We start from the raw sequence: 24,355 nt of genomic DNA, 5'->3' as shown, positions 1-24,355 counted from the left end.
GGAGAGGAAAGGACATTTGGGGAAAACTAGTGAGACCTCAATAAACTGAATTCAGACCACAGCAATGTATAGCGTTGGTTTCTTTTTTTTTTCCCTCTTCTTTACAAGAAGATTGGTCCTGAGCTAACATCTGTTGCCAATCTTCCCCTCTTGTTGGTTTCCCTGAAGCCCCAGCACATAGTTGTATATCCTAGTTGTAAGTCATTCTAGTTTCTCTGTGTGGGAGGCCGCCTCAGCATGGCCTGATGAGTGGTGCCATGTCCGCGCCCAGGATCAGAACAGGTGAACCCAGGGCCACCAAAGTGGAGCACGCAAACTTAACCACTCGGCCTGCCCCAGTGTTGGCTTCTGAACTGTGACAATTGTCCCACAGCGACGGACGAGGTTAACAACAGGGGAGCTGTCTGTACTGCCCTCTCGGCTTTTCTGGAAATCTAAAACTACTCCAAAATCACAAGTGCCTTACGTGCTGCACGACAGCGCCACGGTGCGCGGGGTCTGCGGGCCCTTACCGTATCCTTGCTGCTGCCCAGGGTAGCCCTGCTGGCTGGGGTACTGCTGCTGGGGGTAGGTCTGCTGCTGCGCCGCGCCCTGCTGGTACCCCGCCTGCTGCTGGCTGTACTGGGAGTTTCCTGCAGAGGGAAGGAGTCGTGAGCTCATTGCCAGAGAGCAAGGGCGGCACGTTCTGTCACGCACGACCCGGGTCACTTGGGAATCCTCGAACAAGCCATTGCTTCAGATCTTTGTTTTTTCACAATTCAAGTGTTTTGTTATACTTTCTCTTATTTTATAAAAATACAAATATATAACCAAATGAAACAGTTAATACAACTAAGACAAAGACTAATACCAGTATTGTAGGTTGAACTGCGTCCCCCAAAAAGAGATGTTGAAGTCCTAACCCCAGGGACCTACACGTGGCCTCGCTTGGAAATAAGGTCTTGGCAGATGTGACGAGTTAAGGAGAGGTCATATGGGACCGTGGGGGGCCCTAGCTGACGAGTTAAGAGGAGGTCGTACGGGATCATGGTGGGCCTAGTCCTGTGACAGGTGTCCTTCAAAGATGATGGAAGTTTGGACACGGACATGGGGAGAAGGCCATGGGATGAAAGAGGCCATGGACACCAAGGGTGCTGGAGCCACCAGAGCTGCAGGAGGCCTGGGACAGATCCGCCCTCAGAGCTCCAGGGGAACCGACCCTGCCGACCCGATTTTGGAGCTCTGGCCTCCAGAACTCAGAGGACGAATCTCTGTTCCTCTAAGCCTCCTGCCCGTGGCTCTCGTTACGACAGCCCTGGGAGGCGAGTGCAGCCACGGAGCACGCGGAGGCAGCGACTCTGAAGGCAGCGCATTCAGGTGGCTGGTCACCTGTGGCTTCAGTTGTGACGGAAAAGAACAAGGTACGAGAACGTGCACAGGCAGCTGCAAACATTTTAGTGGAAGCTGAGGCAACAGGCAGGCGCGGCACAGAGGACGTTTTGGACTGAGAGTCGGCACAGATTAATTATATGTCTGTATGTTTTCTCACACACACACCCCTCTTGGTACTTACTCCGACAACTCTATTTCGAGGATATCCAAGTAGGTCAATTACTGAGAAGCATTTTCTCACTTATCAGGGAGAACTCAGCTGTGACATCTAGAACCTTCCGACAGGCCAGTGCGTCCCCAGCAGCTTACACTCCGCTACTTGCTGGACAGTGAGAGGCACCACCACACTCCCATTTACGCAGCACCAGGAGCGCAGGAGCCAGGACTCAAACCCAGGGAGTCGGGGGCCCCGGAGCTGGTGTGAGGGTGTCCAGGCTACGGACATGAGACACGGAGAAAGGCCTTGGAGTCCTGTCAGCGACATGTGTGGCAACACAGAGGTGAGGCCGAGTGAGGCCGCCAGCTCGTGAGCACCCGCCACAGGACGCTCCTCGCACTCAGCGCAGAGCTCCCAGGAGACAGGTGACTCTAAGACCACATCTTCCCACAGTTTGAAGGACCCCAGAAGTTTCCAGGAGCCTTCATTTTACTGGCAAATGTGCAAGCCAGGGTTGGCGGTTCCAGCTCAGACCCGTAATGGCTCTTTCCTTTGACTTTATGAAACTAGTGCCACAGAGGATTAAAAAAAAAGCAGCTAGTTACCTAAATGTTGTTGTTTATCTATATGGTGGTAAATTCCAAGGGACATTTATACTTATTTTTCCAGAGAAAATGCCTTAATTCTTATTTTTAAAAATCTAACTAGCCAGCCAGCACCCATGCTAAAAGCCTCATTTTGGAAGAGAGCTTACTGTAAGAAAAACAATTTAGGAGAGCAATAAGTGTATTACCAAATAATTACCGGGAGTTAAGAAGGGGTCTTAACCACTCAGAAATCTTCCTACAAAGTCTTCCTAACAGAGGTCTCAGGAGACACCATTTTAGATTCATGTGGACATTAAACTCCATTCATGGTTTTCAAAACACCTTGATAAGAAGATCAATTTAAGTCTAGTTTCATCGTGTTCCTTTGAACAGGGCTTTGCTCTTCAAAACCATGCAAAGTGCACAGCCTTTCATTTGCAGTGTGCCGGGTCCTGACACAGCCCCAGACCTGACCCTCCAGCAGAGGGAGAGCAGGAGCAGCAGGTGGGGCCCCAGAGAGCTTGCTTCTCCGCATTTACTTCACTGGACAGCAGGTGAACGGCTCGGCCCCCAAAAGAGAGTTGTAGTTCTGTTTTGTTTGTTTTTTTTTAAAGATTTTATTTTTTTCCTTTTTCTCCCCAAAGCCCCTCGGTACATAGTTGTATATTCTTCGTTGTGGGTCCTTCTAGTGGGACGCTGCCTCAGCGTGGTTTGATGAGCAGTGCCATGTCTGCGCCCAGGATTCGAACCAACGAAACACTGGGCCGCCTGCAGCAGAGCACGCGAACTCAACCACTCGGCCACGGGCCAACCCCTGTAGTTCTGTTTTCACCAAAACATGTCCCAGAAATAAGAAAGCAGAGGTGCCGAGGCTGGCCTGGTGGTGTAGTGGTTAAGTTCACATGCTCCGCTTTGGTGGCACACGGTTCATGGGTTCAGATCCCAGACATTGACCTACACACCGCTCATGAAGCCACGCTATGGTGGCGTGCCACATACAAAATAGAAGAAGACCAGCATAGATGTTAGCTCAGCAACAATCTTCTTCAAGAGAAAAGAGGAAGATTGGCAACAGATGTTAGCTCAGGGCCAACCTTCCTCACACACTCACACACACACACACACACACACACAAAAGAAAGCAGAGGCGCGACAATGAGAGGCCAGATTATGAGAACTGGTATCCAAAGGACCCAATTTCTACTTTATTTTTCTGGTTACAAATAACTTTTCCAGGAGCTGTAAAATCTAAGCATTTAAAAGCTGGATCCTGGCAGCATTTTTTAAAATAACAGCTTTCCCGAGAGCTGGTTCACACTGGAGAGGCTTGAAGCCCTGCTGGGGAACTCAGTGTGCAGTTAGAAAGCACGGAGCACCGGCACGTGCCTTAGCTCCATGTGCAGTCCTCTCTGAGGTGGGCTCTGAAAACCCGGTGGTCTTCCCAGTCATTCACCATCCAAGGTAAGGCTGCGAGCTCTGACTTCTGCTCCCTCCTCACACTGGGCCATCCCAGCCCCAAGGATGCAGACGGGGCACCGGCTGATGCAGGCTCCGTGCACTGTGCTCACCTCACCAGAGAAACCCATCAGACATGTGGTGGGCTTTCTCCAGGGTGTCGGGGTTTTTGGTCAGTCTGCATGTTCTTGTGTTTTTATGGCCTTTTTTACTCCTTATATGACAAGAGTTAAAGGAGCTAATTCATATGCCACTGGCTGACTATGACAGGGCACACGGCAGGTGTGTAATAAATGTCAGGGGGACACCTCTGAGAACCAGACCTCAGCTCTCACACACCCAGAAAATCGTTCACTCGACCGCGTCAAATCCCCGTGAAAAGGGGCCTGTTTGGCCAAGCCTGAGAGGAGGGCGGCAGGACTTCCACTGAAGAGGCTGAACGAGCCTCAGGAGGATTCCGGGAACCAGCAGAGCGGGACAGCCCAGACCCTGCTCTTTCCAGAACGGCACGGAAGAGCGACAGGGCAGACGGCAGGGCCTTCCCTCCACTTCCAGTAAATACAACTACTATTTTTTTTCCTTTTCATTTCTTTTCAGCTATCTCTTGAAGAATCTTGCAACATTCTGTGACGGGGCCATGAAGAAGGAAACTATTTGTGAAAGAAGGGGCCAGCGTTTGGGTCAGTAAATCCGCTCTACTTATTTACATGTGGCAAGAACGTGGTTGCAAAAAGGCCACGAGGGACAAACAGACGATGGATTCCGACGTGGTCCACGGAAACGACAGCGGTCGAGCAGCGACGCGCCTCAAGGACACCAGGAGGCCGTCTTCGGAGGAGCCCTCCTGCGGCTCCCAGCACCCACCCACAGGCGGGCGCACTGGTGACCACCGGGCGAAACCCTGAGAAACGCCCAAGACGGCAGGTGGCGCTGTGGCCTGGGTGGCCACAGGCTCAGGGTGCTCTTTCATTTCAAATGACAGCCAATCGCGTGTAATGCTCTTAGATTTAACTCGTGCATGGGCAGATGCGCTCACGTGTTTCAGAAACGTGAAAACCAGCCCACCTTTGAGGGTCGGGGAAGGAGCCACCTCCACACCTGCGCGGACCACCTTCCCAGCCTCTTCCCCACCCACGGCCACTCCTGTCGGTGTGCAGGGTGTTCTCCCGGAGCTTGTTTACGGTGCGTGTGCATGCAAATGCGAGCACGGCCTTGGTTTCCCTCTGCTTTTCCATGGAAGGCGGCACCCCAGATACTCGGATCCCCTGCATTTGGCCTTGGCACTGGGTATGACCCGCGAGCATCTGCCACAGCAGCCCCCAGGGAGCACCGCTGCTTTCACAGCCGCGGTGCCCCTGGGACACGTCACAGCGGACACTAGCTCTGTCTAGTCTGCTACTGCAAACCTCACAGTGAGGAAACGCAGGACGAACACGGCGAACAGGACTGCGAGGCTTCCATGGAGCACTCCACAGGGGCCCAGACGGGAACCGGTGTCCCCTGCTTCTGTGGGCCCCACATCCTGGTGTACCCCCGGCTCAGTCGGCCATGCCCTGATCCTTTTCTGGCACTGGTCCTCTGTACGTTAGTGCACTCTCATTCTATGGACCCCACAGAGCTCCTGCCAGATGCCTCCCATTAACAACCCCAGGACCAGCCACCTGTGCCCCACAAGGTTCCTCATCCCCCCGTGGGATAATTACTGGAAAGTTCTTTATATTGGCTTCAATCTACCTCTTGATCTCTTCTACTCAATACCCTCATCCTCTTGGGGCCACAGCCCACTTATGACATGGCCCCCAGGCTCCTCAAAGCACAGCACCCTCTGCCACTCAGCCCATACAAGACCTGGCAATGCCCTCGGCTGTGGGGTGACCTGCACCCTGTAACACACATGTGCAGTCACACATGGGGATCAATTAACATGAGGGTGGAGCAAAATGCTTCCAGATCCAGGAAGAAACGTGCCATCTGCCACGTTTGCCTTAACAAGTGGTACTGAATGCGTTAGCTAACTTCTCATCAACTATGGAAGGCAAGAATACGTAACCCAAAACAGGGGTCCAAAAACATGCACTTCAAACTGCAGATGGCTGACAGCACGTCCCGAGCTAGTCCTGGGGCCATCTTTCCCGCGAGGACTCGCGCGGACACAGCACTGCTGGTGGGAGCAGAGCTCCTCTGGTGGAGAAGGCTGCCCAGGGGCCCAGGAGGTGGCGGGGAGCGGGGCTGGTGGAGGAGCCCCACGTGGCCCCGTGTGCTGGCCCCACGGTGGCTTACCTCTCTGTGCGGCAGGCTGAGACCTAGCAGCTCAAATGCTGGCCAGAGCCAAACTCTAATTTTCACCCGTTCAGCTGTTTTTCAAATGGACCAAACAAGCCGAGTGTTAGCCACTTGGAGCCTGCTGGCTTGGGGTACCTGGTGAAACCTCACTGGCAGCTGCGGCCTACTGACAGGGCAGGGCTGGGAGCTGTGCTGCTGGGTGACGTCACCTGGACACGTGAGCCCCTCTTCCTGGGACATCCCCTCTGGATGGTGGCCCCCGGCCGCAGCCTCGTTCTGCATGGCCTCCCTCTGGGAAGGGCTCCCCTCACAGATGTCCCAGCCCCACCCAATGAAGCCGGTCAGGTGCTGCTGCCTGGCCTGGGCATGTCTTCCCCTCATCAGCCCCAATCCTTCCAACCTCCCACACGCACGCTACTCACACCTGCAGGCACCGGTGCCCGCGGACAACAGCGAGAGTCTAGAGCCAGGGGAGCTGATGGAGCAGCGTGCAGCACCTGCTTCTTACCGCTCTCATAGTAGTGCTGTGTGGACTCCTCGAACGACCGGTCGTAGCTCTGCTCCGTGTAGGACGACTGCTGGTAGGCGTAATCACCATGCCCTGTGAGCAGACGGAGATGGCCTGCGGTCAGCTGAAGCCCTGACCACCAAGCTCCCAGGAGAGAGTGCATGAGCTGCATGGTGACACCGCCGGGCCAGCAGAGCCAACAGCTGAGCGCGAGGCCCGCGGAGGAGCTCGCTCCCAGCTCTGCACAGCGGTTTCTGTCCTTTAGAATGCAGACGCCACCTGCTCCATGGGGTGAGTGCGAGGATTAAGTGATGGCTGACAGACGACAGAGGACACACAGTGCTCAGTACGCAACAAGCACGAGTGGCCATGAGCTGTCAAGGTTGCTGCGTGAATGCCATCCTGCTGCCCACTGCAGAGGTTCCCCATCGGGAGCACGTGACCATCACGATGCCCCGTCACTGTCAGGTGTGGGGCACGGCCTGCCCTGCACTGGTCTTGGCCGCCTCTCCAGCACCAGCCTCCTGCCCTGGTCATGCACTCCTGACTTGCCCTCGCTCACACGGGTCCCCTGCCTGGGTGTCCTCCTCCCCAAACCCCACCCATCCTGTATGACCACTTTACATGCCACCTCCACAAACCGTGGGACTACTTAGAGACGGTGGTGGCGGCTGCACAACGTGAACATACTTAATGAAAGGTGACAATTCAAAGGAAAACAACCTGCAGCGATTATAACCAAGCATTACAAGACGGGAACAGTCAGATCAGGGCTGTCGCTTTCTGGGGAGTTTCATGAGGAACCTTGTGTCCATATTTTCGAACGTTAACATCATCTATGCACACCCCAGCCTCAAACCCGTTGCCTCTCGAGAACGGAGACGAGGAGGTCCGAGGAGGTGAGTGGCCCTGTGTGCTGGAAGCTTCTCTCAGCAGAGACGAGCCCTCACGCCCACCCCCACACGTGCTCAGGCAAGGGGGCTTTGGGTGCCCGGCTGGCAGACGTCAGGGGCAACAGGTCTGAACCGGGAGGGCCCGGGGCACAGTGAGCGTTGCCCTCACCGTCGGGGTAGTACTGCTGGCCCATGGGCTCCGCGGCAGCCTGGCCGTGGCCGTACTGCTCGCCGTAGTACTCCTCCTGGCCCAGGTACTGCTGGGACGAGCCTGCGGACGACACGCGTGGGTCAGCTCAGGGCCCGAGCCGGTCTGACTTCAGTCAGGACCCCCCGACCCAAGAACCTCAATGGAAACCGACTCAGACACCCCTCGCGCCTCCCCGAGGAGGTGGGGCATGCCCCCACAGCCCACCCCAGGCCTGCGCCGACTGCCCCCTCGGCCTCCTGTGGGAGCCACAATGGTTCTCGCACTTCACTCCCCGAGTCCCTCACCGGCTCCGGACCCCCGAGGTCCTCGCTCAGTCCGGACGAGCGTGTGAGGCCTCGCACCCCCATTCCCGGCGGAGAAGTGTGCTCGGAGGGCAGCACGGGCGTTACCTTGCTGCGAGGGCCGGTAGGGTGCCATGGGCCGCTGCCCCATCATGCTGCTGCCCTGGCCGCTCTGGCCCATCATGGCGATGGACGACTGGCCCTGGTAGTGCTGGCTCCCGCCCTGTGCCGAGTTGTAGTGGGATGAGGCTGCCTGCTGGTGCATCATGGACACTGGGCGACATGACAGACCCCGAATAACCCCAAGAAGCTCCCAGAGCGGGCATCCTCGCTCCCCACCCCGGACCCTGGCTGCACCCCTCTCCCAGGCTGAGCCATCGCTGTTCCCCTGCGGCTCCCCGACGAGATCATCCCCTTGATGCCTCATCACACCTCCTACCAGCGAAGCTTTCTGCTAACTCCTTAAAAGTGTGCGACATTCAGGAGACGCTGGCAGGCACCACCGGGCAGGGCGCTGCACGCAGGAACAGGGTCCTCTCCTCCCCATCCCTGACTCCGCAGGCTGGTCCCAGAGGAGCCCATTACCCTTGCCTGCCCTGAGACCCGGGCCTCTGAGGCCAGGTCGTGGTCTCCTGCTGTCCACTCAGGTCGCCCCTGCTCAGAACCCTCTAGAGCAGTGGCCCCCAACAGGGTGAGATGTGAGCCAGTCAGCAAAGTAAAAAGAAACAGGTGAAATCTATTTTAGTAATACATTTTATTTGACTCAACATATCCAAAATATGATCATTTTCAGTATGTAATTAATATAAGGAAAACCAAGAAGATACGTTACGTCCCCTTTTCCTGTTCTAAACCAGCGTGTCTGACACTCGTGGGACATCTCAAGCTGGACCCGAAGCTGCCCAGGGCCCAGGCCCTGCAGTGGAAGCCCAGCTCTTGGGGCTCCTGCTGGCCCACCGAGTGTCCTGGCCCCTCATCCTTCCCACGTCTGTGCCTCTGGCCACGCAGCCCCCTACCTGTGGGAGCCCCATCCTGTCCCCTGAGCAGGGCATGTGCGGCCCCTCCTCAGAGCCTTCTCGAAGCGGCCACAGGGGGCAGCGCAGCCCCCAAAGCCGGACCTCCCTTCAGGAAGCTCCTGGAGGAGGGCAGCCCTTGGGACTTGCCCTCTCCCCCCCAGCACAGCCCAGGGCCCAGCGGGAGGGCAGCCCCTCAGGACCGTGTGCACAGCCCACACGCGTCTCCGAGGGTCCCAGGGGCAGGAGCATTCCCGGGCCCGGGGTTGGGCGAGGGTGTCCCGGGGCCCAGTAGGAGGGCAGCCCCTCAGGACCACATGCATTATCGGGCCCAGGGTCGGGCGGGGGCCTCCCAGGTCCCAGCGGGGAGGTACCTGGGTTGGACTGCATGTTGATGTTGGCCCGAGACACATAGTTGCCAATGGCGCCTTGCCCCTGCAGGGGCACACTCTGCGAGGCGGGTCCTGAGTGACTGTAGCCAGGCCCCGTGCCATGGCCGCTGCCCGACATGCTCATGGAGGTGGTAGGCAGAGTGCTCTGTGCCGTCTGCTGCATGGACACGTGGTTCGGACCTGTGGGAGGGACGGGGAGAGGGGCCTTAAGCCCTTCTAAGACCACCAGTGACAGCAGGCCTGGCCTTGCTGCTGGACACGAGTTTCCTGCAAGTGATCGTGGGGAGGGAGGCCGACCACGCTGATACCCCTACGGATGGAGTGATTAATAAAGAAATAGACACACAGGCTGACAGTGCAGAAGGTGAGTCATGTACTCATTGTTATATTGTTACTAACAGTTCCCAACGGCTATTAATAGTTCTCATGCAAAGACAAGAGCATTTCCTTTCCTGTTCAAAAATCCATGTGGATCCCCGCCCCTTGATCTGAAGTGGCCATACTTAGTGTCAAAGCAGAGTAAAGATCCGGAAGGAGGGCGTCATTCTCTCTGCACGTTACCCCCGTGCATGTGCGCCTGGGCATGGCAGCCGACCTGGGGCCAGGACCCCTGGGAGGAGAGGGGTCTCCCAAGCTGAGCCCTGAGGGCGCGGGGTACCTCACGAGGCAGCCACCCACTCGGGAGCCTGCACTGGTGACCTTATTGCCAAGAACCAACCCCAAACCCAAGGCCCAGCCCGCAAGAGCTCAGGGTCACTCACCATTGCCGATCTGGCCCTGCAAGAGGGAGGATGCGGGCAGGCCTGTGCCGATGGCGTCGCTGAGGCTGCCCTGGGAGTGCAGGCCCTGGCTGGAGCCGCTCTGGGACAGCGCTCCGGGGCCCAGGTTCATGTTCTGGGTTGGCGGCTGCGGGTGATAGGAAGGTTACGGGGAGCATGGTTAACACAGAGAACAACCAGCAGAAGCCACGAGACAGGATTCGCCAGGAAAGGGACGTAGTGGGGAATCTCACAGCCGCCTGGCAGATGTCTAACCAACGGCACTCTCACGTGGCCGGGTGACCGAGGACAACCGGGCCAAGTAGCTCAAGCCAAGACAGAGACGCTACGCCAAGCGTTCTGCGTAAACATTCAGAACTTAAACAAGTACCGAGCTTATCAAGATACACTTGGAGCTTCAAAGCTGGGCCCCCTTCCCTGGGATTCAGGGAACTGCTTCACCAGCCCACAAGGCGGCAGCCACCTCATTGCTCCACACCACTCCCTACCCCTCTCGAACTCAGCTGGCCAGGCGTCTCTGTGTCCCTCCGCTCCCAAAGCCCCAGGGCCTTTGCACAGGTGGTCCTGTGCCTCAGTACTGCATTCCCAGGCACTCCTCCTGTGTGGGTCCTCACCCTCCTCTCCTGTCCACCCCTACGTCCACCCCTCATCACAGGACATATCAGGGACACAGGGACTGCAAGTACCCTCCCAGCATCCCCGTCTCCCAGATCGAGGCCAAACAGCAGCTCCGAAGGTCTAGACACAGACGCTGTTAACATCTGGCCAAGAAAAGGATCTTTCCAGCAGGATCTGCTGTACCTCAAGGGTGAGGAACCCAATTCGATAGCCCAATCAAAGTTGGCTTAACATTTTTACTAGCAAAACACATCCTGGTGTTCAAGATGGGGACCAAGGGGCCTTGGGAAGTGAGCCTTCCTGCGTCATGTTAGGCCTGGAAACTGCCCGCCTAGCAGGGTCAACACAGACCAGTCCACCTCGAGGCTGCGCCTGCCCCTCACCTCGAAGGAGGCCGAGGCTGCCGCGGGTCTTGCCTTTGCAGCAGTAATTTAATTTGAGGAGAATGCGTTTTAAAGTCAAATAGAAAATGTTTGTATTAATATTTGAAGCAGTTTTTTTAAGTTTTGTTGTTGGACCAAAGTAGCGCAAGCTCATGGGTCATAACTTTTCAAATCACTCAGAAGGGCTGAGAATGAAAAGCAAGAAACCCCCGTGCCACTTCCCCTTGTCCCCAGATCAGCTTCCCACCATTTCTAGGTCTGGCTCCTCTGGGGTCACTCATCTCCCTTTGCTAAAGAAGCCAACGGCATGATTCTGGCCAGTCCACTTCAGAAACGTCCGCCTGACCTGATGTGAGGACCCGCCCCGCCCCGGTCTCAGGCTCCTGTCCCCTCTGCTCCCTGCACCGGCCGTCTGAGGCTGTGCCTGACTGTGGTGGGCAATGGTGGGGAGTCCCCCCACGCGCAGACACTCACGGCGGGGAGCAGGGACTGCATGTTCTGGTTGGAGTCTGCGATCGTGGCCAGGTAGACCAGGTTCCGGTGCAGGATCTGCTGGTACCTGCGGGCAAGGGGCACACAGTGAGGCGGTGGAGCCCGCGGCCCATCCGAAGCAGTAGTTTATCTGGACAGCCTTGCCCCGCAGCCAAGCCCCGGGGACTGTGAAGGCAGCAGAGCACCCTGTGGGCCAGGACGGGGCTAGGCAGGGAGTGGGATCCCGTTCGATGACAAAATGCTGGAAAGACCCCAAGGTGGCAGCCAAGGGGGAGGTGCCACCCAATCTGTTCAGAGAATGGAGGTGGGGGTGGGTCACGAGGAGGCAGGGGCCTGAGGGGGATGCAGGAGGGGATGCCAGGGGACCAGCCCTCCTCAGGCTCACTCTGACACCAAGATAACTTGATACCCCAGCCCCATGAAGAGGTGCTCGCAGGACATGGGAAAGCTCAGTTTAACACAGGAACACCTCTGGGAGGGGTGGCGGCCAGCTCGAGCACCTCCTATCTGTCTGGCCCTGGGAGGCGTCACATGAGGTCCTACCTAGAGGAGCTCTCTGTCCCCCTGGTGCATCCACAACCACGGTCTGGCCTGGGCCTTCTGGCTTCCCCAGCAGGCCTCTCCTCCCACACTTCCACTGCCCCCCAAACTTTCCCGTCTCCTTGGGGAGTGACCTGGGGGGAGTAGGCCACCCTCCAAAGGGTGACTCTTAGTGGCCTAGATGACCTCTGCAGCTGGACTCGCTGAAGCCACTCAGCGCCACCCAAGGAGACTGGGGGTGGGGGTGGGGACACGTACTGGGCACACTCGGCTGTCTTGCCCTTGCTCTGGTGGTCCAGGATGCACTGGATCAGATGGTGGTTCTCGTCCAGCATCTGCAGGAGAAGCAGACGTGAATGCGGGGCACGCACGCGCCTGCCAGAGTCCTGCTGGGGTCAGAGGGCACCTGCTCGAGGCACTCACCAGCCGTGTGACAGTACCTGTCACTCTCTATGTACAAACTGTCACTCTCACATGCAACCTCAGCCAGTGGGACCAGGCACTTTCCACACTACTGTGCTAAGCACACAGCCCTCGGGGGCCAGGGTCAATACTCCAACCCCGCAGGCAGCTCCCAGCCTCTCTCACCCCACAAATGAAAACCCACAGCCTGCAGGACCCAATTTTCTGGCCCCTTGACCACAGTGTATCTGTCCAGCTAGGGGGAGCCAAGAGTCGACAGCAGGGACGCCGGGACCCCGAGCCCTGGTCTGGAGGGTGTGAGATCCGCAATCACGGGCACTCTTGGGGGAGGCAGCTCACATCCCTGGAGAGCCACCTCTTTGGGACGGCCACCTGGGATGGCCAGGGGAGACCCAGGATGAGGTGATGGAAGAAGCAGGAGAGAGGAGGCCCGACGGGAGCACAGGAAGGCTTGCGAGGAGAGCTGCGGCAGAAGCCACGCCGGCAGCACACAGCACAAGACCAGGCAGCCGTGGCCGGCCTACCCAGTGGGCCCAGGGTCTGGTCAGCAGGGGACGGCTAGGGGGACACAGTGTGAGCCATTCCCCACGTGGACGTGAAGAGGTGGAGAAGCGTCCGGCTCATGCACTGCCTGTCCATGTGGGCAGCGCCCCGCTTTGCAGGGAGGGGCAGAATTGGGCCCACCGCAAATGCTGCTTTCCATAAAAAGGCCTTTCCTCAGAAACTCTTACCAAAGGAAAAATCTGTGCTTTTCGGCTCCACCAAATTGTGCCCACTCATCTGGGCCCAGGAGGTTCCCCCGGGCAGGTTCAGCTCTGCAGGCCCCCAAGAAGGCGGAGGGGCCCACCCACCTGCCACTGTGCAGGTGACCCAGCACACTGCCCTGAGGGCCCGTAACGGTGCTCTGACCTCAGGGTGCCACTCCTTCGGAGCCCTGGGCCCAAACTCGGCCACAGAGAGGAGAGGAAGGCACAGAGGGTGGGGCCACACCACACGGCAGGGCGGAGTCCACCCCGAGCCCTGCAGAGCCACTGCCCTGGCTCAGCTTCACCCTCGGCCTGGCCTCTGCGACTTCAGGGTTGGTTTCTCCTGCTCAGTTTCTACGTTACAGCTTCCTCCTCTCTATGCTTTCCCGTTTCTCCCCACTGTGGAGACGACGCCCCAAGTTCAGCAATTCTCACCCTGGCCATGGAGCCGGCCCTGGACGGGGAAACCACCAGGGGGCGCTGTGGGCCAGGAGCTGCCCCTGGAGCTCACCTCGGGGCATGAGGGCGATTCAACACACCAGGACCCGGCATTCGTGCCACTGGCACATCGAGACTTTCTCCAGATGAATTAAGAAAGGAAACAACTGCAAACGACGGTCCCCCTATCCCTCCGAGAGCCACCCTTATATAAGGCTTTACGGCTTCAACTCCTGGACTTGGAAGTCCACGGCAAGAATTCTCTCCCAAGGACACACGCTGCACACTAAAACGTTTTATACACAGATGTCCGTCTCAGTACTGTTCACAACAGCTCAAAGACGGGGGCAAGCTAAGCAGTCAATGACAGGATTAAGCAAATTACGGTGGGACCGTTTGGTGAGATGTCAGCCAGCCCATAGAAACGTTTTCGTAGTTTTTATAAGCATGAGATGTTACACTGTTAGGATGGAGGCTTTTTTAAAAGCAGGGTACAGAGTATCATCTCAGTTAAGTTAAAGCACGCAGAAAACAGGCCAGGACCCATCAGGTGAAAGATGGCGGACGGGAAGCGTGCCGCGCTCCGAGCCCTCACAGGCCCGGCAGGTGGTGACCGATGGAGCGCAGCAGCAGCAGCTGGATTCTAGAAGTGCAAAGCAAATGGATGAGTGAGAACTGAACTGGCAGACGCCAGGGGGCTGGATGTGGCACTGAGCCGCACTCGAGAGCCCACAGGGCTCGGGAAGGCTGAGATCCCGGGCCCTCCCCACGGCTACCTGGCCGGGGACAGGGAAGGGGGCGCGGGGCAGAGGGGCAAGGTGGCTCGACGGAAAACAACCAGCCTGGGAGGAAAGCGCTAGAACACTGAAGGCAGGAGAACACCTTCAGGTGAAGACAAAGACCAAGTTGGCCCATCACCCGGTGTCCCCTACCCTCGGTGTCCTAGTCCTAAACACGAGGGCACAGCTGAGCCGCACCAGTGTTCGTGGGAAGCCTGTAATTGAGACAGACCAAAACCAGCCTCAGAGGCCGAAAGCTGGAGGAGATGAGCATTATGCAAGAAGGAAACTTAAAAAACAAGAAGAAAAAACCCACAACTATTACTAATATCTTCAAAAGATAATACATTATCGTATCCATAGAAAAAGGGTGCTATTAAAAACAACAACAAAAAAGAGCTCTTGGATAGTTACAATATACTGACCAAAGCAAAAAAACAACAGAAGTGTTGAAATACAAAGTTAAAGAAAATTCCTAGAAAGCATATCAGAAAGATCAAGGTAGAAAAAAACATAATGAAATTAGAAGAACGATCCAAGTGGCCAAAAACAGTTCTTCCATAACTTCCAGAAAGATAGAAAACACAGGGAGAAAATCATTCCTGAAGAGAGATGACCTGATCTGAGGAGGACTACCTGAGGAGAGACGACGTGATCCTGAGGGAGACCACCTGAGGACAAATGACCCAATCCTGAGGGAGACTTCCTGAGGAGTGCTGACCCAATGCTGAGGGGAGACTTCCTCTGGAGCAGTTACCTGATCCCAAGGGTAGACTTCTAGAGGAAAAATAACCTAATCTCAAGGGAGACTTCCTGAGGAGAGACGACCTGATCTGAGGAGGACTACCTGAGGAGAGACGACCTGATCTGAGGAGGACTACCTGAGGAGAGACGACGTGATCCTGAGGGAGACCACCTGAGGACAAATGACCCAATCCTGAGGGAGACTTCCTGAGGAGAGAGAATTTGATCCTGAGAGGAGACTTCCTGTGGAGCAATTACCTAATCCTAATCTTGAGGAGAGATGACCCAATCCTGGGAGACTTCCTGAGGAGAGATGACCTGATCTTCAGGGGAGACTTCTTGAGGAGAGATCCTGAGGGGAGACTTCCTAAGGAGTGATGACCCGATCCTGAGAGGGACTTCCCGAGAGATGACTCAATCCTGAGGGAGACTTCCTGAAGAGAGATGACTTGATCCTCAGGAGAGACTTCCTGATAAGATATGATCTGATCTTGAGGAGAGACTTCCTGAGGAGAGAAGATTGATTCTGAGGAAAGACTTCTTGAGGAGCGATGACCTGATCTCAAGGGAGACTTCTTGAGGAGAGATGACTTGATCCTGAGGGAGACCACCTGAGGAGTGATGACCTGATCCTGAGGGAAGACTTCCTGTAGAGAAATGAACTGATTCTGAGGGGAGACTTCCTAAGGAGAAATGACCTGGTCCTGAGGGAGACTTCCCGAGGAGAGAGGACCTGATGCTGAGGGAAACTTCCTCAGGAGTGAAGATCTGATCCTGATGGGAAACTTCCTGAAGAGATATGACTCGATCCTGAGAGGAGACTTCCTTAAGAGAGATGACCCGATCCTGAGGGAAACTTCCACAGGAGAAATGTCTGGATCTCAAGGGAGACTTTCTGAGGAGAGATGACTTGATCCTGAGGGAGACCACCTGAGGAGTGATGACCTGATCCTGAAGGGAGACTTCCTGTGGAGAAATGATCTGGTCTCAAGGGAGACTTCCTAAAGAGAGATGACCTGGCCCTGAGGGAGACTTCTAGAGATTATCTTATCCTAAAGGAGTCTTCTGTGTATACAATCACTTGATCCTGAGGGAGACTTCCAGAGGAAACATGACCATATCTCAAGGTAGACTTTGTGAGAAGGTGACCAATACCAAGGGAAGACTTTCTTTTTTGAAGATTAGCCCTGAGCTAACATCAGCCGCCAACCCTCCTTTTTTGCTGAGTAAGACTGGCCCTGAGCTAACATCTGTGCCCATCTTCCTCTATTTTATATGTGGGACTTCCGCCACAGCATGGCTTGAAAAGTGTGCATGGGCCTGCGCCTGGGATCTCAAATGGCAAACCCCAGGTTACTGAGGCACAGCGCGCAAACTTAACAGCTATGCCACTGGGCTGGCCCAAGGGAAGACCTTCTGAGGGGAGACTGTAGGAACAATGACCTGATCATAAGGTAAACTTCCTGAGGAGAGCGAATCTGATCCTGAGAGAGACTTCCTGTGGAATGATGACTTGATCCTGAGGGGAGTCTTCTATAGGGGAGATAATCCGATCCTGAGGGAGAGAATTCCTCAGTAGAGATGACCCACCCCTGAAGGAGACATCCTGAGGTGCAATAACCTGATCTCGAGGGAGACTTCTCTCCCAAATTCTCGTCAGCCAAAACACAGACTAAATGTGAGGGTAAAACGAACATACATGCTGAACACAATTTAGGAAAATGCGTCTGCCACCCAGATGACCCACATTCTTCAAAAATGTCAAAATCTTAAAGAAAAAGAAGACAAAAGAACCGTTCCTTACATGGGAAACTAAACCTATGTGACTTGGAGATTTCTTTTGCTATAAAGTACACATTGACAAAATGGGTAATCGAAATTAGGTCTGCAGGTCAGGTAACAGTACTGTATCAATATCAGCTCCCTGATTTCAATCGTTGTACTGTGGTTATAATGTCTTTGTTGTAAGGAAAGTCATGCTTGAGTATTTGAGAGTAAAGGGGTATTATATCTGCAACTCACTCTCAAATGGTTCAGGCCATGATAAGACGTAGGCAGAGGGCAGGGGGGCGGGAGAGGAGAAGAGAGCAAATGAGGCAATATGTTAAAATTTGGGGAATCGGGATGAAGAGAATATGGGAATTTTTTTAAAGCTTCACATCCCATACACCTTTTCTCAGGAAGCTTTACAAAAGGATGCAGTCCACCAAAACAAGGGAGCAAATATCAAAATGGGAAAACCTGAGACCCAACACAGGAGAAGCCAAAAAATCTGGGACAATGGTGGAGGGAGAACTAAGGAGGCCCAAAAAGAGTGGCCGCAAGACAATGAACCTGACAGAACACCTGTGCTGAGGCGGTTTCCATGGTTGGAACAGAGTCTGGGATAAACCAGTGAAAAGTGATTAAAAAGAAGGAGAGATTACCAACTCCAGGGAAAACAAAGGGCGGGGCAGGAAAAGTGACCATATGATCCTGCGTGGAAGGCCATTTATACAGGCACGACAACGTCAACACCAGATGTGGATCTAATTCCAAGCAGGAGGAAGCCACTCTGGGGGAACAGGGAGCAGGGAGTGCAGGCGTGTGGTGAGGAAGGGTGTGTGAAAGAGTGAAATCCCCATTTTCCATGGTCATCAGGTGAGACCAACACATGTTCCAGCCTGAATATGTGTGTCCCCCACCAAAGTCCTATGTTGAAGGCCTAACTTCCACTACGATGGCATTAGGAGCTGGGCCCTTTGGGAGGTAATTAGGGTTAGATGAGGTCAGGAGGGTGGAGCGCCCATGATGGGATCAGTGTCCTTACAGGAAGAGGAAGACACCAGAGCCCTCTCCCCCTCTCCACCATGGAAGGTCACAGTGAGAAGGTGGCCACCTGCAAGCCAGAAGCAGGTCCTCACCAAGAATCGAACCTCCTGGTACCTTGATCTCGGACTTTCAGCTTCCAGAACTGTGAGAAATAAATCTGTGTGTTTAAGCCCCGCAGTCTATGATATTTCGTTACAGCAGCTGGAGCTAAGAAAACAGACAATGCGTAAAACTAAAAATGCTCAAGAAGCAGCCACTTGGTTTAGTAATGAGGGTGCTGCTGGGAAGTAGGAAACAGAGCGTGGGCTGAAAGAATTACTCCTCATTTTTAACACAAGCCCCACAGAACTGACTACGCGCAGCGTGGCTTTGAGGAGTATAAAATCTAACCTAACAACAAGAAGCCAAGTGACAGGAGAGAAACGCTGGCTCTCCCTAGGTCAGAGATTATGGATAGAGAATTCACTTCCTTTACGCATTTGCATTTATGACAATTTCTAAGATAGGCATGTCATTGTTCAAAAAAGTGATTTTAAAGATGCCTGAAGGGAGTCAGGGAGTGCCTGAGTTGGGCAGGTCCAGGCCTCATCTGACTCTTCTCTACCTAGAGTGTGTCTAAAAACGTGCCCGTAACACAAAGTTGAAAAATAAAGAAACCACTTACGCCGACTGGAGGATTAAAGATCTCGTTCTCCGTGTCTACTGCTGTCTTCTCTCGACACCGGGCTCCTAGGCTTTCTCACCAGCAGTTTTGCATTTTCCTGCATCAGAAGGCACGCCCCTCACACTCGGCTCTCTTGGGAAGACTGGTTTTCTACAGGTTCAGGGGTGACTCGTGCAGGCAAACGTCACAGAGAAGGGAGTTTGAGACTGGTGAAGTGTGCGGGCTGAAACCCACATGCCAGGTGTGGCCCATGGCCTCCCGAGGAGAGGACGCTGGGGACAGAGAACTGTGAAGGTGGCACCACCACCTGGAGGAACCAGAGGCGGGCATCAAGGGCCATGCTGGCGAGTGGAAGTGAGCTCCCCACCTCTGAAGGCCCGTCTGAGGCCTTGGTGGGCATGACAGGGAGCAGGCGAGACCACGCTCTTGCTCACAGTGGAGTGGCAGCAGTTGGTCAGAGCTGGGCAGAGACCAATGTGAGCACACATCTGCTTGGCGCCATATGGCAGCAGTGTGTCAAATGTGATCTCGGCAGCAGGCGCCCTGGGAGGCACCTGGAGATGACATGCGAGCTGGAGCTCGAAAGCTGCCCAGAAGCGCACAGGTGAAGATGGGAGAAAGGGCAGCCCAGGTAGAGGGCGCAGTGCATGCAAAGGCATGGTGGAGCAGGGCACGACCAGGAACGGAGACAAGTGCCGGGAGCTGGAGACGAGGCTGTGGAGTGCCAGAGCGGACGACCGTGGGGTAGCTGGAGATGGCAGTCCTGTGCCCAGTGAAGTGAGGGGGACTTTCTCAACCACAGCCTGGGCTGACTGCAGAGGCTGACGGGACCAAGGTCACGATGCACGTGGGCACGTCTGTTTCACGCTGCTGCATGACAAAGCTGCCCACACGCTGTGGTTAAAACAACCATTTCCTAGTTCTCATGATCCTGGGCTGTCTGGGCGCGTCTGCTGCTGGTCTCACGTGGGCTCACCACTGGAGTCGGTGGGGTGCTGACCTTGTGGGAAAGCTGGGGGGCCTGTGCCTCTTTCTCCATGTGGTCATCCTGGTGGTCTCAGGGCTCCCAGGGGGCAGCCCCCGTGCACAAGCACTTATCAAGCCTCTGTTGTGTCACGCTGGCTGATGTCCCAGTGGTCAGAGTGTCACGAGGCCAAGCCCAGTGTCCACGTGGGAGCAGGAACACGGGGCACAGAGGTGAGAGATGTCACTCCCGTCTCCGTAACAAGCTACCACGCAGGCTTTACAAAGGCTTGGGATTGGCTGTGAGGGAATCGACGAGCAACAGGCTTGGAGGGCCGGGGCACGCTTCCCACGGACATCCCACAGTGAGAACACGTAGGCCAGGAGGCAGGGCTGGCACAGGGGACAGGCCTGGAACTGCTCAGGCCACACGGGCAGTCCTGACTGGGTGGGGAAGGACGACAGAGACTGGGAAAGGGGAGGGACTGGGGGTCCCAGAGCCCACAAAGAGAGTAGGGGACAGGGGCTGGGGCCACTGGGTAAAGGTGGGTGAGGATCTCTGAAGAGTGAGCAGACCCCATGACAAGCCGGGTGTGGCCCTGGAAGGGGGGCACAGAGAGATCTGGGAGTTCGAGGATCACTGCTCACGGGGGGCTCAGGTCACCCCACAATGGGCAGGGCAGAAAGATCCGTCACAATGGCCTTGTGGCTGTTCTTTTAATTAACAAAGATTTGTTGCTTTCTGTCTAAAGGGGAAGAGGCTCACGGGCGTGCTGAAGTTCAGGTAGCCCCAAGTGAGCGGTGGGCCTCGTGCCGCCCACCCGAGGCCACCAGAGCTAGCCAACCCCTGCTCCTTCTGGACGCATCCCCCCTCACTGTGCAAACACATGGAGACGTTCCCTTCCCACTGGTCTACGTCATGCCCTTTCCTCTCTGATGTCTTGGAGATGGTCCTGTATGGGTGCATAAAGATCCCACCTCACTGCTTCCTCAGCTCCAGAGAAATCCCATATGGTATTCGGTTGGTCTCCCATCTTCCACTTCTGCAAGGTGGCCGCGATGCATGCCCCACACAGGGGCAGACGCAGGTGCCAGATGAACTCCTGGGAGCAGCCTGAGGTGCAGAGGGATGAGCCCTGGCTACCTGGGCAGCTGGTTAAGCTTCACCAGAGGCTGAGCCAGTGCCCAGAAGCGCTGATGGAAGCCAACGACCCCTCTGAGCATGTACCCAACTGCAGAGTATGTGAATTAGGTGTGTGGGTTTCAAAAACCCAAACCTTACACACATGCAGTGTCCTTGGGAGGAGCTGGGCCTGCCTATGGTCCAACCTCTGTGTTTGACACACATATCCAACTTCCAAAAAACTCTCAGGACACTGTGAAACATACTTAACGTTACTGCAACAGGAAACACACTTTCATCTTCCTCAGGCCATGCAGGAGTCATTTCTCGTCTTCAGTGTTGGGGATACTTACAAACGTGTGACCACAGCACAGCAAAACCACTCTGCGCCTGTGAGAGCTCCTGCACTGGAGAGGGAGGTGCGCACTGCATTAAACCCGCCACGGCTGGACCCAGACAGCTACACTGTCTGCTTCACACAACTGTGGACCTGGAGACGGCTTCCTGCAGCTCAGAATGGAACCCTCACCTCCCTTTCAGAATGCTACTGACAAATTCTGGCCAAACGTCTGATCCAGAGGCTGAAGACGATCAGTTACAATGCTGAGCACCTTCCTGTGCCAGGCGACATCGTCTAACCAGAAGATGACCTGTGAGCTCACACGTCACCCTCATTTAAAACAAGGAAGCTGAGGCGCAGAAGGCTACGCTTGGCTATCAGCAGAACAAGAATTTGAGCCCAGGAAGCCCCCCAGCTCCATGGAGTCCCCATCCTTGACCCCAGGGCCCCTGACCCCACAGCGATCTCCAACTGAAGAGAAACATGAGGAGCCCACAGCAACTGGCACTCTGCACAGGAACCACCTGTTGGCCAAGGAGAAGGAGACCTCGTTACAGGAGCCCTCTCTGCACAGACATCTAGTACCTTCTCCCTCTTGACTCTTGTCCCATTCACACGGCAGGGTGCGCTTGAGGTGCACGCATGGATCAGGCAGTCAAGACTAGCCCACCCTCCCTCCGGGTCCTGCAGGACTTAGGGACATCAGTGCTAGGCCCCCCGCACTCCTGCATCTGTGCGGTTGGGCATGGCAGTTCTTCACTCGCAGCCACGGGGGCCCAGGGAAGCTGTCTCTGACTCCAAGCACAGAGGAGCAGGTGCCCAGGCCCTGACCCCCTGGCCGGGGAACAGGTTGGGGGCATAGGGCCAGAGCCAAGAGGAGAGAACCAACGGGGACCCCTGTTAGCAAGTGCTGCCCCTCTCCCTGCCACCAGACCACACACACAGCTACTGCATGGAAGACAGACGCAGGTGCTGGACGAGGCAGGCGACCGCTTTAGAACGGAGAGGGGTAAGAGGGATGCGGGGTGGCCACCACGCCTTATCCAGAGCTTCCTGGTCCTCCAGGCTGGAGGGGCTCCTGAGGGCTGGGCAGCAGGCAGGCAGCACACCTTCTTTGGAGTGTCCAGCAGGAGGGCTCTTGCCAGGTTTTACTGGGCAGAGGGGACAGAGGCCTGGGTGTGGCTGTTCCCTCCTGGAGGACGTGCTGCCCTGCCCGCAGGGGCTGCAGCTGGAGCCTCTGCAGTGCTCAGGTCCGAGGGCACTCCAGTGACTTGCGGAGCGGTGCCCTCACTGGTCAGCATTTCAAGACACACAAGTCGACAAAGAAGCCACCAAGAGCTGGCACACAGCACCCCAGCCCCAGCGTCTCCTGCCGCTCTGCGGGGGCCTGTCCTCACCCCTCCCCAGGGCTGGCCCCCAGGACCGGAGTGAGGGTACACGGCCCCTTCCCATCCCTAGGGATCCTTCCCCGGGGCCTCTGCTCACTGGGGAGAAGGCGCCTTCAGTAATAACTGCCTAAAAGGATCAAGTGGCCCCCAAACCATTTGCAGTGGCAGAGACAGCTTTAATTTTAAAATGGCCAATTTGCCTTCCTTCCCAAATCAGCCCACGTTCTTTAAGACAAGGAGCTCCAGGCCTGAGAGAGAAGAGGGCACCCACCCCCCACCCAGATGGCCAGCCCCCACCCCTGTGCTCCTCACCCTCCTGCCCCTGGGCATGGAGGACAGTGCGGCGAGGCTGGTCCGGCTTCGGCCACTCCCTGGCTCTCGGACCCAGCACGGCACCCACCCTCACTGGTCTCACTTTCCTAAACTACACGCAGATGCCCACCTGCCTATCAGCTCCGCCCACTCCCACCGAGCTCGTCTTCCTGGCACAAAGTACTGGGGGTAAGAGGGACGAGACGCCATTCCCACCCTCCACCCAAGGAAGCAAATTAAGAATACCAACAACAAACAGTAACAACAGAACTTACATTTATTAAGCAACTACAATGTGCCAAGCAGCAAGGAACCAACAGCACGCCAGCCAAAGCCAACACCCAGGGACTCCCTCCAATGTACCCAAGCGCAGCCTCACGGTCCACGGAGATGGCCGCAGCGCCCCCCCCCCCCCCCACCAATGGTGTTGGGAGCACAGAGCTGGGTGGCCAGGATTCCCTGGTCCCAAACCAGGGGACAGCGGCACGCGGCAGGTTGCAGCCTGCAGGCCAGCTAGCCAGGTACAAGGGCCACTGGATTCTGCTGGCACACTACCCACCTCCACCTCAGAGTCCCCAGCACAGTCACGTCCCCTGTGGGTCTCAGCAAAGTGCAGTTCCACCTCTGCCTCAGCCCACACTAAAACTGTGCTTGGCCACCGCAGGCTCCACCGCCCAGCATGCGGCCCAGGCTCCCAGGGCAGGCCGGCTCTCCCTGCCCTCCCAGCACTGGTCCCCGTACCTGCTCCATGCAGACCACAGGCAGGACCACCGGTGACTCCCTCCTTCTTCCAGACCCTTCCCACCTCTGCTCCTTGGTTCTCCTTGTCTGGAATACCCCTCCCCATGCATCCTCTGTCACAGGTTGAATTGTGTCCCTCAAAACGGTATGTTCAAGTCCTAACCCCAGTACCTGTCAATGTGACCTTATTTGGAAATAGGATCTTTGCAAATGGAACCAGGTTCAGATGAGGTCATACAGGGTTAGGGTGGGCCTTACATCCTATGACTGGTGTCCTTATGACAAGAGGGAAACTTGGACACAGAGACAGGCACAGAGGAGAAGACACACGAAGACAGGGGCAGAGACTGGGGTGATGCGTCTAAAAGACAAGCAACACCAGGGACTGCCAGACCACTAGAGTCTCGGAGAAAGCACAGAACACACCCTCCCCCACAACCCCAGGAAGCATCCAACCTGACAGCACCTTGATTTTGGACTTCTGGCCTCCAGAACTGTGAGAAAATAAATTTCTGCTATTTTAAAACACCCAGTTCGGGGTAATCTGTTACGACAGCCCCAGGAAATGAACCCATCTGCCTCTCCCAAACACTGCCCCTGACAGACCCAGCATCACAGAGGCCCCAGGATGTACTGGGCACTAACTGAGCCGAGCATTGTGCCAGGCTGGAGACACAGCAAAGAATAAATCAGTGGCATGCAAACTTGGGAGCCCAAGCAATGCATCAAGGTGCTACGCTCACCGCATGGCCACCGAGAGCACGAAGGAGGGCACATCCGAGCGGAGGCTCGAAGGCTGAGTAGGCGTTTGTCTGACAAATTCCTACCTAGATACACTCTAAGGACTCAGTGTACCTTTCCTGCTCTCACTATCAAGCAGGCTTCTGAGGCACCCCTGGCTTTTCTCAACGCTCTGAGCA

General features: G+C 55.8%; 1 protein-coding gene across 5 annotated transcripts in view; it reads right to left on the bottom strand.

Annotated features, from left to right (window-relative positions):
• Positions 1–24,355, bottom strand: part of SS18L1 (SS18L1 subunit of BAF chromatin remodeling complex) — a 32,805-nt gene that overhangs the window by 6,375 nt on the left and 2,075 nt on the right. Inside the window, exons 2-12 of one of the 5 annotated variants that reach the window (XM_070247486.1) lie at positions 18,569–21,518; positions 15,827–16,059; positions 15,352–15,725; positions 12,222–12,298; positions 11,406–11,490; positions 9,913–10,057; positions 9,134–9,331; positions 7,855–8,019; positions 7,424–7,525; positions 6,362–6,454; positions 513–632 (exon numbers count right to left, since the gene is read on the bottom strand). In XM_070247486.1, coding sequence (XP_070103587.1) covers positions 513–632; positions 6,362–6,454; positions 7,424–7,525; positions 7,855–8,019; positions 9,134–9,331; positions 9,913–10,057; positions 11,406–11,490; positions 12,222–12,298 — 985 coding nt within the window. In that variant the 5' untranslated portion in view covers positions 15,352–15,725; positions 15,827–16,059; positions 18,569–21,518. Of the gene's footprint in view, positions 1–512; positions 633–6,361; positions 6,455–7,423; positions 7,526–7,854; positions 8,020–9,133; positions 9,332–9,912; positions 10,058–11,405; positions 11,491–12,221; positions 12,299–15,351; positions 16,060–18,568; positions 21,519–24,355 lie in introns of those variants that run through there. The other 4 variants (XM_070247485.1, XM_023626861.2, XM_023626860.2 and 1 more) reach the window with 4 other exon arrangements.

The sequence above is a fragment of the Equus caballus genome, chromosome 22 (genome assembly GCF_041296265.1).
Source record: "Equus caballus isolate H_3958 breed thoroughbred chromosome 22, TB-T2T, whole genome shotgun sequence".
NCBI classification, from domain to species: domain Eukaryota; kingdom Metazoa; phylum Chordata; class Mammalia; order Perissodactyla; family Equidae; genus Equus; species Equus caballus.
This window is presented reverse-complemented; position numbering and strand designations above follow the sequence as displayed.